Consider the following 14,259-nt stretch of genomic DNA (forward strand, 5'->3'; position numbering starts at 1 on the left):
ATGGACTGTGATCCATAGGGGTGTGGGTACTAGGGTTGACAGGCAGCCATTTGGGAAAAGAAATGCTGGAAGGTGGAGGACTTGCCTGTCTAATGCTGCACTGAGGTGCTCAATTGCGGATGACAGGCCAAGCCGCCAGCAGTTGCCTGTCACCCTTGGACCGCTGAACAGCATTTTCATGGCTCCTCAATGCAGCTAGCAGCTCTCTCTGCTGCTCCAGAGTCAACTCTGCTCACTGGCGGTCCCTCTCCACTTCCCCCTGGTCCATTGCTGACACCATACTCTGAAGCTCTTTCGCAACGACCTGCACCTTGGATGGCCTCCTCCTCTTGCATCTTGGACCGACCGGGTACTGTGGGTCAAATCATGAAAAGTGCATCAGTGCTTAAATAATGCGGTTCTCAATGGACAAATCCTCTTTAATGCTACTGTATCTGTGTCCACTGGTGAATTGGTGTCCAGGGTGCTATCCTGGGCTGTGCCAGCTGCGTCCTTCTCAGAGTCCTGCACCTCCTAGCTCTGCATCTCTGGTGCCTCTGCAATGCTGCCTGCAGCCTGAGATGCCTCTGGGATGAAATCCTGTGAAGAGGTCCTCTCCATGGCACCGGCAATGCATATTGGTTCAGCTGAGCAGCTGGACCCCCAGATAATTTGGCATTGCTGGAAGTACTTCCAGTCCATTCTTCCCCTACCCCTCCCGCGATTGTGGTCCAGCACAGCATGAATTTTTTCTAAGGTTTTTCAATTTGGTCACTACCTGTGTCTTTGTGCAGGCATGGCCACTGGCTGAGAGTGGCCACTCTCTCATATGTGGGACCATCCCTCAAAGTCCCCATCAGCTCCTTCTCCTGTGCCTCCTGAGTTAAATTATCCAGAAGAGGTCTGACCTCCACATCAGACCAGTTGGAAGCCATAGCTGGTTATTAAGCTGCAAAAACTTGTCATACATTGAGTTTAAAAAGGAAAAACTGAGATGAAAATGGGGAAAAGGGGGATGGAGGTGGTGAGGAAGTGGAAATGAGGCGTAAACAAGATATGAGATGGCCACGTTGAACTATATGACTATAAACATTAATGGAATACATAACCAAATTAAAAGGAAGAGGCTATTAAATTTACTGAAAAAAGGAAAAAAATAGATCTAGCATTTGTGCAGGAAACGCATCTAACTGAAGTGAAACATAACAAATTAAAGAGAGACTGGGTAGGACACGTAGTGGCAGCATCATATAATTCAAAAGCGAGAGGAGTAGCTATATTAATTAATAAAAATGTACCAATCGAAATAGAGGAAATAATAGATCCAGCAGGGAGGTATGTAATGATAAAGTGTCAGATATACTCAGAATCTTGGAATTTGCTCAATATACATGCGCCTAATGAGGAGGATCAAAAGTTTATGCAAGATATTTTTTTGAAGATTGTAGATACACAAGGAAATATATTCATAGGAGATTTTAACCTTAATTTGGATCCAATGTTGGATAAAACTGGACAAAAGACTAGCAAAAAGAATAAAGTGGCCAAATTTATGGTTAAATCAATGCAGGAAATGAAACTTATGGATATATGGAGGAGGCAGCACCCAAGAGAGAAGGAATATTCATATTATTCGAATAGGCACAAAACTTACTCAAGGATTGATATGTTTTTGTTGTCAGCCCATATTCAAGGGAGAGTTAGGAAAACTGAATATAAAGCTAGACTACTATCAGATCATTCACCTCTGTTATTAGCAATAGAACTGGAGGACATCCAACCAAGAACATATAGATGGAGGTTAAGCTCCATGCTACTTCAAAGGCAGGAATTTCGAGAGTTTATTGAACGCCAAATTAAAACATATTTTGAAATAAACACAGAATCAGTGAAAGACAAATTTATACTATGGGACGCAATGAAAGCCTTCATTAGAGGACAGATAATAAGTTATGTAACTAAGATGAAAAAAGACTACAATCGAGAAATAGAGCAGTTGAAAAGGGAGATAAAGTGCAAAAAAGATTCATTATGATAGCTCTAGCAGTAGCAAAAAAATGTATAATGTCAACTTGGAAAATGGAAGAGAGCCTGAGAATACAGCAATGGTACATGGAAATGAATAAATGTATTCCATTGGAAAAAAATAACATTTAAAAAATAAAGTCACATTATTTGAACAAATTTGGGAACCGTACATGGAACATAACAGAGAGGGCTTGCCTCGGACCTCCACCCCCTAAAATGATAAGAAGCCAAAACGACTTGATCCAGTGTGTAAAAGTAGATGACGCATTTTTCTTGTTTATTTTTCATTATGTGATGACATTGTTTAATGGTTTTATTCTATTGTATATGTTGAATATTTATTGGTTTTGGAGGTGGGTGGGAAGGGGGGGAGGGAAGGTAGGGTGGAAAAAAAGGGAGAAAATGCCACTGTGTATATTTAATGAGAAACGTTTATATATATTTTGGTTGATATGGTTCACAGTGTGAAAAATAAAAAATTATTAAAAAAAAGCTGCAAAAACTAAACTGCACTGATCATCACAAGTCTGCTAAACAACTGTATTTTCAAAAAATCGCGCCAAGCGTCGATGGCTGAGGACATGATCAGCCCAGCCCCTGGCAGCTGCAACAAATGAGACTCCGAGCAGGATATTATACCTCCTGGAGGAGGATTCGGTCAGTAGGCCTCCTGGCTGGCTTTTCCAGTTTCAGATGGCCCCCCGACAGCCACCCAGGTGGATAATGTGCGGCTTTACAGTTGGGCATTGTGGCCATCTGCAAGGGGCTTCTGATAACACTCTCCCCTTCCTGGATCTCTCTGTCTCTATCTTGGGAGACAAGTTTTCCACCGACAGATACTACAAACCCATAAACTCACACAATGACCTGGGCTACACCTCCTCACACCCTGTTCCCTGCAAGGATTCAAGAGATTCGATTCAATTTATTATTATAGTAAGGAATTGCCTAAACACCTCTTACAGAGAGAAGCAAAAGAGAGTTCCCCCAGAGTGACCAGTGTCCATAGATTCACATCTGGTGCTTCTGCAGCCACCCACAGTCCAATGATTTGGACTGGACTCTATGTCTAAATCATTCCATCCCCTTCTCTCAATTTCTCCATCTCCACCGCATCTGTTCCTAAAATGAGGTCTTCCAAAACAAACATTCTGAAATGTCTGCCTTCTTCCACAAACGTAGCTTCCCCTCCACCTTCATCTCCTTAATTTCCTGCTCATCTGCCCCCCCCCCCAGCTGCAACAAACATAGAATCCTCACCCTCACCTACCACCCCACCAGCCTCTACATCCAACACATGATCTGCCAGAATTTCCGGCACTGACCACTGGATCTCACTACCAGATCCATTTTTCCTCCTCCTCCCCTTTCGTAGGGACCACTCCCTCCCCTGATTTCCTTGTGCACTCATCCCCTCCCCACCCCCAGCACCTTCTACTGTGGCTGCAGGAGGTCCAACACCTCCTCCCTCACCACAGTCTTTCAAGTGAAGCCACACTTCACTCGTCCATCCAGATGACTTCTTTTCTGCATCTGGTGCATGACATCATAACCAACCATTTCAATTCTGGGTCACACTCCCGCCTCAATGGAATGGAATCCCTGGAATCCTTGCAGGGAACAGGGTGTGAGGAGGTGTCGTGGTGGGAGTTCGAGGGTCTGTAGTATCTGTCAGTGGAAAGCTTGTCTCCCAAGCTCGAGACAGAGAGATCCAGGAAGGGGAGAGTGTTAGCAGAAGCCCCTTGCAGATGGCCCCTCTGCCCGACTGTAAAGCCGCACATTATCCGCCTGGGCGGCTGTCGGGGGGCCACCTGAAACTGGAAAAGCCAGCCAGGTCTGCCCGAGGCTACCCGCAGATTGGAGGAACACCTGATTTTCCTTCTGGGCACCATCCAGCCAGATGGCCTTCACATTGACTTCTCTCCTCTGTGCTAAACTGGTTTGCCTTCTTGCTCCTCCCCCTCATTAGGAGCTTTTAAACTGCTGCACCTTGGGAAGAGGGTTCCCAGGTGCATTTCAGGAGGCGAAGGTGCTCCCAGCACCTTTTAACCTGCAGGGAGATCACCCCAAAGGAGGGGGGTTGGGGGGGATCCCGTCCCTGCGATGACATGGTGAGTGTCACGTCATGCACTCAGTGGATGAAATGAAGCGAAAGCTGTTCGCCTTCCTCTTCCTGGGCAGCACGTTGACACCTCGCTGTCATGTCCCCTTTCCTGAATTCCTCCTCCACGTTTGAACTTGGCGCCAACACGCTGCCCCGCGACGCCCGCAAGCCCTAAATCATCGGGTCGGCCATGGTCACTTTCAAGACCGGGGTCAGTTTAATTGGGTTCCCTGACCATGTCCGAGGTGGGGCAGGGACCTGGCTGACGGCACCGGACCGGACCCTTTCAAGCGACCTTGTGCGTGGGTTGCGAACCGGGCGGTTAACAAGGCAGCTTGAAAGCACCTCCTGCTGCCTTCTGCTTCCATCCATCAGCTCCTGCCTTTTGTTCGGGCGCCTGCCGGCATTCTCTCCCATCCAGGAGACTGGGTTCCTCCAGCACTGGGTCTGTCCCCCTTGGTGTTCCGCTCCCCACCACCATCCAATCCGCTTCACCCTTTCGAGGACAGGCCCCGCCACGCTTATTGGTCCGAATCGACTCAGCAAGCCAATAGGACGAGGGGGTCGAACCGGAAGGGTCCAATCGTCACGGCAGAGGCGGGATCGACCCGATGAAACTCACGAGAGCACCGACCGAGATCGGGCATCGGCCAATCCCCTCCCGGACGGCGCACGAAGCTGCTCCAATGAGAGAGCGCGTCACGGTGGAGCTGGGGCGGGAGGGGAAGGCGGCGCCTGCTCCAATCCAGCTCGAGAGCAGGGAGAGAGGGGGAAAGAAGGGAGGCCCGGCTTTCTTTGCCCCAATCGCGGAGCGCGGCCGATCAGCGCGTGCGCGCGCGGCCTGCAGCCCGGGCAGCGGCGCGAGCGAGCGGGCGGGCGGGCGACGGAGGGTGAGCGGCCGCGGCGCGAGCGGAGCAGGATGCCGAATAAAAGCAAGAAGGAGAAGGTAGGTAGGGGGCGTGGGGCCGAGCGGCCGGCGGTGGGCTGACCTGATCGGTGTCCCCCCCCCCCACCCCCCCTTCATTAACTAATTGGCTGGACTCTTGGCGACCGGGCACCGATGTTGTGTTTCTCTGCCCCACAGGAGCCCAGCAAAGCCGGCAAGAGCTCGAAGAGCAGCAGCAGCAAGGATGGCGCCGAGAACGCGGAGGAGGTAGGGGAGGGGAGGGAGGAGGGGAGGGGGGAGGGAGGAGGGGAGGGAGGGGGGAGGGGGGAGGAGGGGAGGGGAGGGAGGGGGGAGGAGGGGAGGGGAGGGAGGGGGGAGGAGGGGAGGGGGGATCAGCATCAGCGCCGCCCCGGCCCCGCCGCCTTCGCTCCCTTTGTCTCCTGCCGGCGGCCGGTGACTCGGGCGGGCTGGCGAAGGACAAGCTGGGGGAGGGAGGGAGGGGGGGGGGAGTTTATTCCTCTACCCCACCCCCCCCCATGTAGGAAACGGCGGCGAGGCCTGGCGGGTTTCCCGGCTCTGACAAAGAGCATTTTACCATCTCCCCCCACCCCCCCAGAAGATTCCTTCTCAAGACCCTGCCCCCACCCCCCCAGAAGATTCCTTCTCAAGACCCTGCCCCACCCCCCCAGAAGATTCCTTCTCAAGACCCTGCCCCCACCCCCCCAGAAGATTCCTTCTCAAGACCCATCCCCCACCCCCCCAGAAGATTCCTTCTCAAGACCCTGCCCCCACCCCCCCAGAAGATTCCTTCTCAAGACCCATCCCCCACCCCCCCCAGAAAATTCCTTCTCAAGACCCTGCCCCCACCCCCCAGAAGATTCCTTCTCAAGACTCTGCCCCCACCCCCCCAGAAGATTCCTTCTCAAGACCCTGCCCCCACCCCCCAGAAGATTCCTTCTCAACACCCTGCCCCCACCCCCACCCCCCAGAAGATTCCTTCTCAAGACTCTGCCCCCACCCCCCCAGAAGATTCCTTCTCAAGACCCTGCCCCCACCCCCCCAGAAGATTCCTTCTCAAGACCCTTCCACCACCCCCACCCCCCAGAAAATTCCTTCTCAAGACCCTGCCCCCATCCCCCCAGAAGATTTCTTCTCAAGACCCTGCCCCCACCCCCAACCCCCCCAGAAGATTCCTTCTCAAGACCTTGCCCCCACCCCCCCAGAAGACTCCTTCTCAAGACCCTTCCCCCACCCCCATCGTTTAGATTGAATTCTGCAGTGGTTGGGTGGGCAGATTAGCCTTTATACCGGGGTGTTTTTCTTGGATGGCAGGTTGATAACGACCGTCCTCTTCATGTTGGCCCAAAGGTTTCTGCATTGATAGATTGTTCATGCTGAATCGGATCTGCAGAGCTTCAGCAATGTATGGGAAATCATTCTTGCACAGTTTAGAATCTGTAGCAAGTAAAACGTGGAAGTGTGCAGACCCCGTGGTTGAAGTTAAAAACACCATGCTTAAGAAACTCAGCGGCTCCAACAGAGCCAAGATAAAGCAATCTAACTGACGTTCCGGGCTTGAAGCCGCCATCAAGGGATGGAAAATGCAGGCAGGCTCCTCAATGAAATGGTATGGGGTCAGGGGAGAACCATGATCCCAGGAGCAGAAGGGTATGCCAGCAAATTGGGGGAGGAGGGATGGCTCTGAATTGAGAGGGAAAAGGGATGGAGAGCTCAGGGAAAGAAGAGAAAGGGAAAAGAATGGATTAGTAGAAATTGGAGATTGATCTTAATCCCATCCTGCTGAAGAGTGCCCAGATGGAAAATCCAGTGTTGTTCCTCCAATTTACAGGTGGTCTTGCGGGGATAGTACCATAGAATCTGTAGTGCTGTCAGATTTTATTTTGTATTGATGTGGATCTACTGCATTTCCTCGAAATCATCGGAGCAGGATTGGGAACATCTATCTATGGAAGCAGGAGGCAGTAGTGTTGATTCAGCATTTAGAATTGTAAATCAAGTAGGGTTTTTGTGTCGGCCAAACAGGAAATGAGAGTGAAGTTGGCAGTTCACAAAAAAATCGAAGTTTTCTGTGAAACCCTCTGACTTTGTTCATATTAATCAGTAAACTGGAGTGTTAACTGATGGATTTTGATGCTTGGTTTTTAATGATCTGATTTGGTTAAGAAATCACCACAAAATAAATGGGCAAAAAAGTTATATAATCAGCGGTTTTGATTGGACAGACATTGGTCAAGAGAAATATCATTTTGCTTACCTCTATTCAACAGATCTTAGCTGACGTGGACATTTACCCCTCCATAAATCTTCGTCTGCGAAGCCAAGCCAAAGAAAGAAGATTCAACAGATCTCTTTCTTCTCCTATTCCTTTCCATATTTTAAAAATTGTCATTGTGCTGATCAGAAGCACAGATATACATTTACTCAAGTTGATGACATTTAGGAATTGCTATTCAGGGAGAATTGATGCTGCCTCCACTTGCTTTTCATTTTATGCAAATGACTTGGAGGGGGACGTTGTTTAATTTATTTAATCATTGTGGACATTGTCAGGCTAATATTGGCTTCTATGTATTTGAGAATTTGGTGAAAATTTGCTCAAACACCTCTTGTTAAACCTACTCAAAGTATAATTCTACGACTTGCTCCATCAACAATGAAAAAGCAATATATTTCTGGGGCATGATTCAAGCAAGAGCTTGAAAATAGTAAAATCTCACCAGGGTGGCTTAAAATTCAGTTCATAAATTAAGTTGAATTTCAACTGGTGTAGTATTAATTGAGACAATACCTGTAAACTTTAGTGATGCAATGTTCCTAAAGTGTTCAAAGGAACTCTCGATCTGTCTATCGTACAGGAGCCCTGTATTGGAAGAGTTTGAGGAAAGAACATGGGCAATTAGAGCTGTCGTATGATTTTGGAGAAGCGTACTGGTCAAGTACAAAGAGTAAAGCATAAAAGATGCTGAAAACAGTGTTGTAGAAAAAGAACAGGAGTGCAGGGTGCTGTTAAAATGGAAATTAAGGCAAGTGTATGAAAAAAGAGGGGACAAGGATTTCAAATGAAAGAGTTGGAATCATTAAACATAAAAAAAAAATAACCTCTGAGGATGCGGAGCTGGATAAGCTATTAAATATTTTAGTTCAGTCATCTCAAAAGGACAATGTTCAAAATCAAATAAAAAAAACCTCCAGTATTTGAAGAGAATGAACAATGGTTGTGACAATGCTCATATCTTGATGAAACATCTTTATCTTTGCTCTGTAAAATAGATTGTTTGACCAGTTGAGATTCTCCAGCATTGTGTTATTACTTCAACCATGGTGTCTGCACACTTTTCTCTGAGAGACAGATCTCATAATTACAGACTGGCTCATGGTGGTGGACATGTCTTCATTATTGGATGGCATCCAAGGATAATTGGAACAACAAAGGAATAGGTAATTTGTCACCTTGACCTTGCTCTTCAATAAGATTGTTCGTGATCTGAAGAATACCACTTTAGAACATGAAGAGCAGATATTCAATGTGAATCAGTTTGGGTCTGTCACATTAGACTTCTGTGATCTTTGATGTTTGATGTGACCTTCACTTTAATGTTACACCACTTGGGGACTTTGATGTGAGGGAAGCATATCATCATTATGGAATGAGTGGCATTGTGGCTAAGGTTGCAGATACAGGTATACTTGGCTTTATGAAGACTCACTTTACACAAATTCGCTTTTGCAGAGAAACCTGTGTTCACTATCCAAAATAAATTTGAATGGGCTTTTGCTTTTTCAAAAACAGCCTTCAATAGTATTGAAATGGTCTTCACTTTATGCCATTTCGGCTTAAGAAAGAGTTCTTAGGAATGCTCTACTTTCGTAAAGTGTGGTATATCTGTAACACGAAGGAAGGTGGAGGAGCAGGTAGTGTTGAGAAAATGGAGAGGCTGCACAAGGACTTGGACAGATGAGGAGAATGGTCAGAGAAGTGGCAAATGAAATGTCAGAGAGTATATGGTCATGCTCTTTGGTTTTTTTTTAAACAAAGTAAACAGGCAGGCTATTTTTTTTTAAATGGGGAGAAAATTGAAAATACCCAGATGCAAAGGGACCTGGGAGCCCTCGTGCAGGCTAACCTGAAGGTAAACTTGCATGTTGAGTCTGGTAAAGAAGGAAGGTACAATGCTGGCGTTCATTTCAAAGGGAATAAAATATAAGGCCAGGGGTGTAATGTGTATAAGGCACTGATGAGAATGAGACCTCACTTGAAATATTGTGAGCAGTTTTGGGCTCCTCATTTAATAAAGGATAGCTGATGTTAGAGGGGGTTCAGAGGAAGTTCGCAGGGATGATTCTGGGAATGACAGGGTTATCATACGAGAAGTGTTTGGCTGCTCTTGGCCTGTACTTGTTGAAATTTAGGAGAATGAAGATGGTTCTCATTAAAATATTTTGAATGTTGGATGGATAAAGGAGATGTGGAAAGGTTGTTTTCCATGGTGGGAGAGTCTAGGACAAGAGGACACATTTTCAGGATTGAACGGCGTCTGCTTAGAATAGAGATGCTTAAGAATTTCTTCAGCTAGAGGTTGGTAAATTTGCGGAATTTGTTGCCACAGGCGATTGTGGAGTCTAGGTCATTGGGTATATCTAAGGAAGAGATTGCTAGATTCTTGATTTGCTAGGGCATCAAAGGTTATGGGGAGAAGGCTGAGTGAGAGAATGGCTGAATAGCCTATTTCTGCTCCAATGTTATCATAAACCACTGCCTTGTTTATGTGGCTGAGAGCTGCCCAGCTTGATGCATGCATTCTTACCAGTGGTTTATGTAGGTCAGAGAAGATGGATGCTGTTACAGCAGAGTGGAGAGCCCCATCAGTAGTGAGATGCAAGTCTGGCCTTTGAGGTACCATGGTGCTGTGGCTGAATATTGGCACAGTTGATGTTGTGGCATAAAGTTTTGCATGATTATGGTTTTTTTTTGTAACGTGGCCTCATTTTGTTGCCTGCAAAAGATTTCAAGAAGCTTGTTCCCCCCCATTTTACAGTAAGTTGAATTTTAATGTTTTCTAATGAGCCATTGTATTTAGACAACATGGTTTTTACCTTTTTGTCAAAGGTTCCTGTAAAGAACAAGTCAGAAAAGAAAAGACATGGAATCTGAGGAAGTGATGAATTGGGCCAAAAATGTGCTGTGGAAGAAAGGGGAAGGAAATTGGATATGTTTGTGACTTGAAGGCTTCGTGCACTGGGCTTCCCTGACTTATTACAGGGTCTTTTAGAGGGTGACTGCATGGACTTGGGCTTGAAAGTAGGGCTATGAGATCATTTAAAAATTTGAAGATTGTACAGTTTGAAAACAAGTCTGGCATCCTTGGGTCCTGACTGGTGCTGGACCACAGAAAATCTGGCCTCCTAAAATTGCCCTGAATCATCTTCTGATCAGGTTCTGTTACACGTAATGGTTCCAAGGACTGCCCATCACCTAAAACATTGTAACTCTGAAGCGTAGTATTCTGAGATTGCCAAAACAAAATATGTGGTAGGTTAAATAGGTGCAGATTAGTGCAAATTTTGGTTAACTGTAGATCATAATTAGAATTAGTTGTAGACCTATACATTCAAAAAAATTGAGACCACGGGAATTGCCCAACCACAGAATGCCAGACTAGAAAGTTTCAACCTGTACAATAATTGGCTGGTTGAAAGTTGTAGGGCAGAGATGGTGGCAGTGACTTGATTAGTTGACAAAAAAAGTGAGAAGGAATTGAATCGAGGGAAAAGAACTGAGGAAACCTATCAGATAAATGCATTTGGTGCAAGGGAATTCCCTCATGTTAGTTTATAGTGAAGGAGCAATTCTCCCTGAACCTCAGAGGAACAATGAGAGATGTCTGGTCTTCAATGAGAATGTAATTTCTGAAACCTTCCACATACAGTGCAGGGGCCACATTGTTCGGACCACTTTGAATGACGTTGGTCACGACTTGTACCTCAGTGACTGTGGTCATAACCATTTCATTTGTTCTCCAAAGCCTTAACTGGAGAAATGTGTAGATTTATTGCAGGAATGCCTCTGAGATTTGCTGTTCAAATAGAGCTGACTACATTTTATTCTCTCACTACAGAGCAGCAGGCAATATGAGCCTGATGGCTTGTGAGGATTATTAGATTTTCTGATGCTAAAGGAATTTGATCGTATGGGGTTAGTTCACAAAAGTAGCCCTTACCATGATGTCATTGAAAGATCATTCCTTTTTGTTTCTTGTGCTTTGACTCTTTCCTGATTGACTCACTTCTGCTGGCACCCAGTCCATCAGCAGTAAATCATCCTGGCACTTCGACCATTTACACGGGGCGAATAGCATCTGTTAGTCTAATGACCACTCAGTTCATGGGCTCTGGTGCACAATCCAACTACTAGGCATAAAGCAAGCAGCAAAGTTGATCTGCCACCACTGAGGGCACTCCCTCGTCCAGACCATCTTGGAGCTGCTCTGCAGTAATCCACTTGACACTGTTATGGAATTGTACGGTGCAAAAATGGGCCCTTTGGCCCACGACATCCATGCTGACCATGGCGCTTGCCTAGTCCCATTGACCCACATTTACTCCACAGCTTTCCATGCTCACCTACATAAATTTCGGAGTAACTACATCTACGTCCTGAGAAGTGTCCAGTTTCTCACATTCTGAAAATATTTTCCCTTGGACCAATGTCCTCTTGCTTGAGACATTGCCAGCATGAGAAGGTAGATTCTTTCAATCTACCTTGTATCTTGTATATTCATCAGGTCACTTCACTTCCTGCTCCAAGGAAAACAAACTCCGCCTGTTAAGTCTTGTGTCTGCAATACACCAATGCAGAAAACATCCCGGAGTATATCCTCAGCACTCCCTCCATTGAAATCTCGTCTAACTGGAACTGCACGCAATATTCCACGTGTGGCCTAATCAATGATTTATAAAATTGATAAGTGATGTTACTACTGGAAAGATCAATAAGATAAAGAGTAGAGAAAATTTACGAGGATTTTTCCTGATATTCACGAACTGACTTGCAGGGAAAGGTTGAACAGGTTAGGACTTTGTTCCCTGGAGTGTAGAAGAATGAGGGGAGATTTGATAAAGATATTTAAAATTATATGGGGGATAGACAGAATAAATGTAGAAAGGCTTTTTCCACTGAGGGTAGATGAGATACAAACCAGAGGATATGGATTAAGGGTGAAAGGGGAAAAGTTTAGGGGAAAATTCTTCACTCAGTGGTGGGAGTGTGGAACGAGCTGGGCTTAATTTTAACACTTCAAAAAGTATTTGGACATACATGGATGGGAAGGGTGCAGATCAGTGGGACTAGGTAGAATAATAGTTTGGCATGGACTAGAAGGGCTGAAAGGCCTATTTCTGTGCTGTTCTATGGTTCTAGATCCCTGTCTTTGTGTTTTGTGTCAGAAGGCTGATTTGAAAAGTAAGACTGCTTGGAGCTCAGGGTGAACTGGCCACCCAGAATTGGCTTTGTGGTAAGGATCAGTAGGTGATTGGAGGCCTGTGACCAGTGCTGTGCCACAGGGATTAGTACTGGGTTCACTGTTGTTTTTCGTCTGTTTCCAACTTGGATGACAATATTGTTAGCTCTGTTAGTAAGTTTGTGCATGACCCAAAAAATGAGCTATAGTGAGGAAGATTACAGCAGGATCTCCGTGAACTGGGGAAGTGAATCAAGGAATGGCAGATGGAATTTTACTCTGACAACTGAAAGGTGTTGCTATTAAGTTAAACCAGGGCAGGACTTGCACTATGAATGGTTGGGCCTTTTTCTGTTGTTAAACTCTGACTCCACACCACCTTCAGTGGCCACTGGATTTTTACTCCAAAGTCCTTCTGCTCATCAACCCCACCATTTACTGGACACGTTCACCATCAGACTCCTCAACAACAACTCAACAGGGATTCAATCAAGGACTCTTACTTTAGCATTTTATTGATTTTCTTTTTATTCTCTCTGTATTGTACAGTCTGTTTACATTTTTATTTGTTTACTATATATGCCATTGTATAAGATGCTGTATAGGACGACTCTGGAATTTCCACCTAAAATGTTGGTTTGGAGCAAGACCCTTTGTATAAGATTACGCCAAAGTCTGGCACTTGCCGCTGACTAGTGGATGCTGTTAAAAGCAAATCACAACATTTTAATAACAAATTATTATTTAAAGTTGAAATTTGGATATTTTAAAATAAACCACTGTTGGCTCCTGTAACAGGTCATTTAAAGCCTGTACAGAGCCAACAGCAACCAAACTGGGCGGATGGACCCTGTGGAGGAGCACTGAGACTTTGCAAATAACGAACGGAGCATGTGCAAGATTGGGTTGGAGTCGGCAGAAAAATGGCGGTGGTGTTGAGAATTGTCGTCTTGTTAAGAATTTTAGACCCTTTGTATAGGATGACCAGATTTTAAGGTGAAATTTTTAAGTTTCGAGGATTGTCCTAAACAAGGGAATATATGGTACATGTGTACAGGATTTTTTTTGCATTACCAATGAGTGGTAATTCTGCCTCGCCCACAGGATAAAGAATATCGAGATTGTATGTGATGTCAAGTGCAGGTACTCCTCTATTTACGCTGATTTTTCCAAGTTGCGATGGTACACTGGTACTTTATAATTAAAAATGTTTTTTTCTCAGTGTGGAATAAAAAGTATTCAACATTTAATTATAAAATAGGCTTTGTTTTAGATAAAATTGCCCTGCTGCAGGCTATGGGAAGTGTTTAAGCACATATAAGATGAGCTAGGCTATGATGTTCAGTTGGTGCGGTATTCTTCCACTTGTGATCTTTCCACTTGTGATGAATTTATCGGAATGTAACCCCACCATAAGTAGAGGAGTACCTGTATGTACTTGGACAATAAATCTTAAATATGAATCTGAATGTTCTCCTCTTTCTTGACCTTGCAAATTTTATCACTTTGCACTTATCAAGAGTAAACACCATCAACCATTACTCAACCTAATTTTATTTTTAAGTATGCCAAGGTCCAGTGAAGAGGTTTGTTTTACATGTTATCTTGCAAGCCTGTCCGCACACAAGGGTGACAGAATAAAACCGTAGCAAGAGTAGATACATTGAGAGGTCAGGTCAGATTATAGAAGGGCAGCTTTATTTTACTCATGAAGTTTGTTCTGTCGTCTGATAAAGGTGGGAAAGAATCTGGTGATGCATAATTTCACACATGTGGTTTGGATG

General features: G+C 45.3%; 1 protein-coding gene across 4 annotated transcripts in view; it reads left to right on the forward strand.

The window, feature by feature from the left end:
• The first annotated feature begins 4,940 nt into the window (after nucleotides 1–4,940).
• Nucleotides 4,941–14,259, forward strand: part of ppp2r5d (protein phosphatase 2, regulatory subunit B', delta) — a 207,381-nt gene continuing 198,062 nt past the window's right edge. For all 4 annotated transcript variants that reach the window (XM_069887946.1, XM_069887945.1, XM_069887944.1 and 1 more), the window contains exons 1-2: nucleotides 4,941–5,057; nucleotides 5,196–5,264. In XM_069887946.1, the coding sequence (XP_069744047.1) occupies nucleotides 5,031–5,057; nucleotides 5,196–5,264 (96 nt within the window). In that variant the 5' untranslated portion in view covers nucleotides 4,941–5,030. The remainder of the gene's footprint in view (nucleotides 5,058–5,195; nucleotides 5,265–14,259) is intronic.

Source organism: Narcine bancroftii, chromosome 6, assembly GCF_036971445.1.
Source record: "Narcine bancroftii isolate sNarBan1 chromosome 6, sNarBan1.hap1, whole genome shotgun sequence".
Lineage (NCBI taxonomy): Eukaryota > Metazoa > Chordata > Chondrichthyes > Torpediniformes > Narcinidae > Narcine > Narcine bancroftii.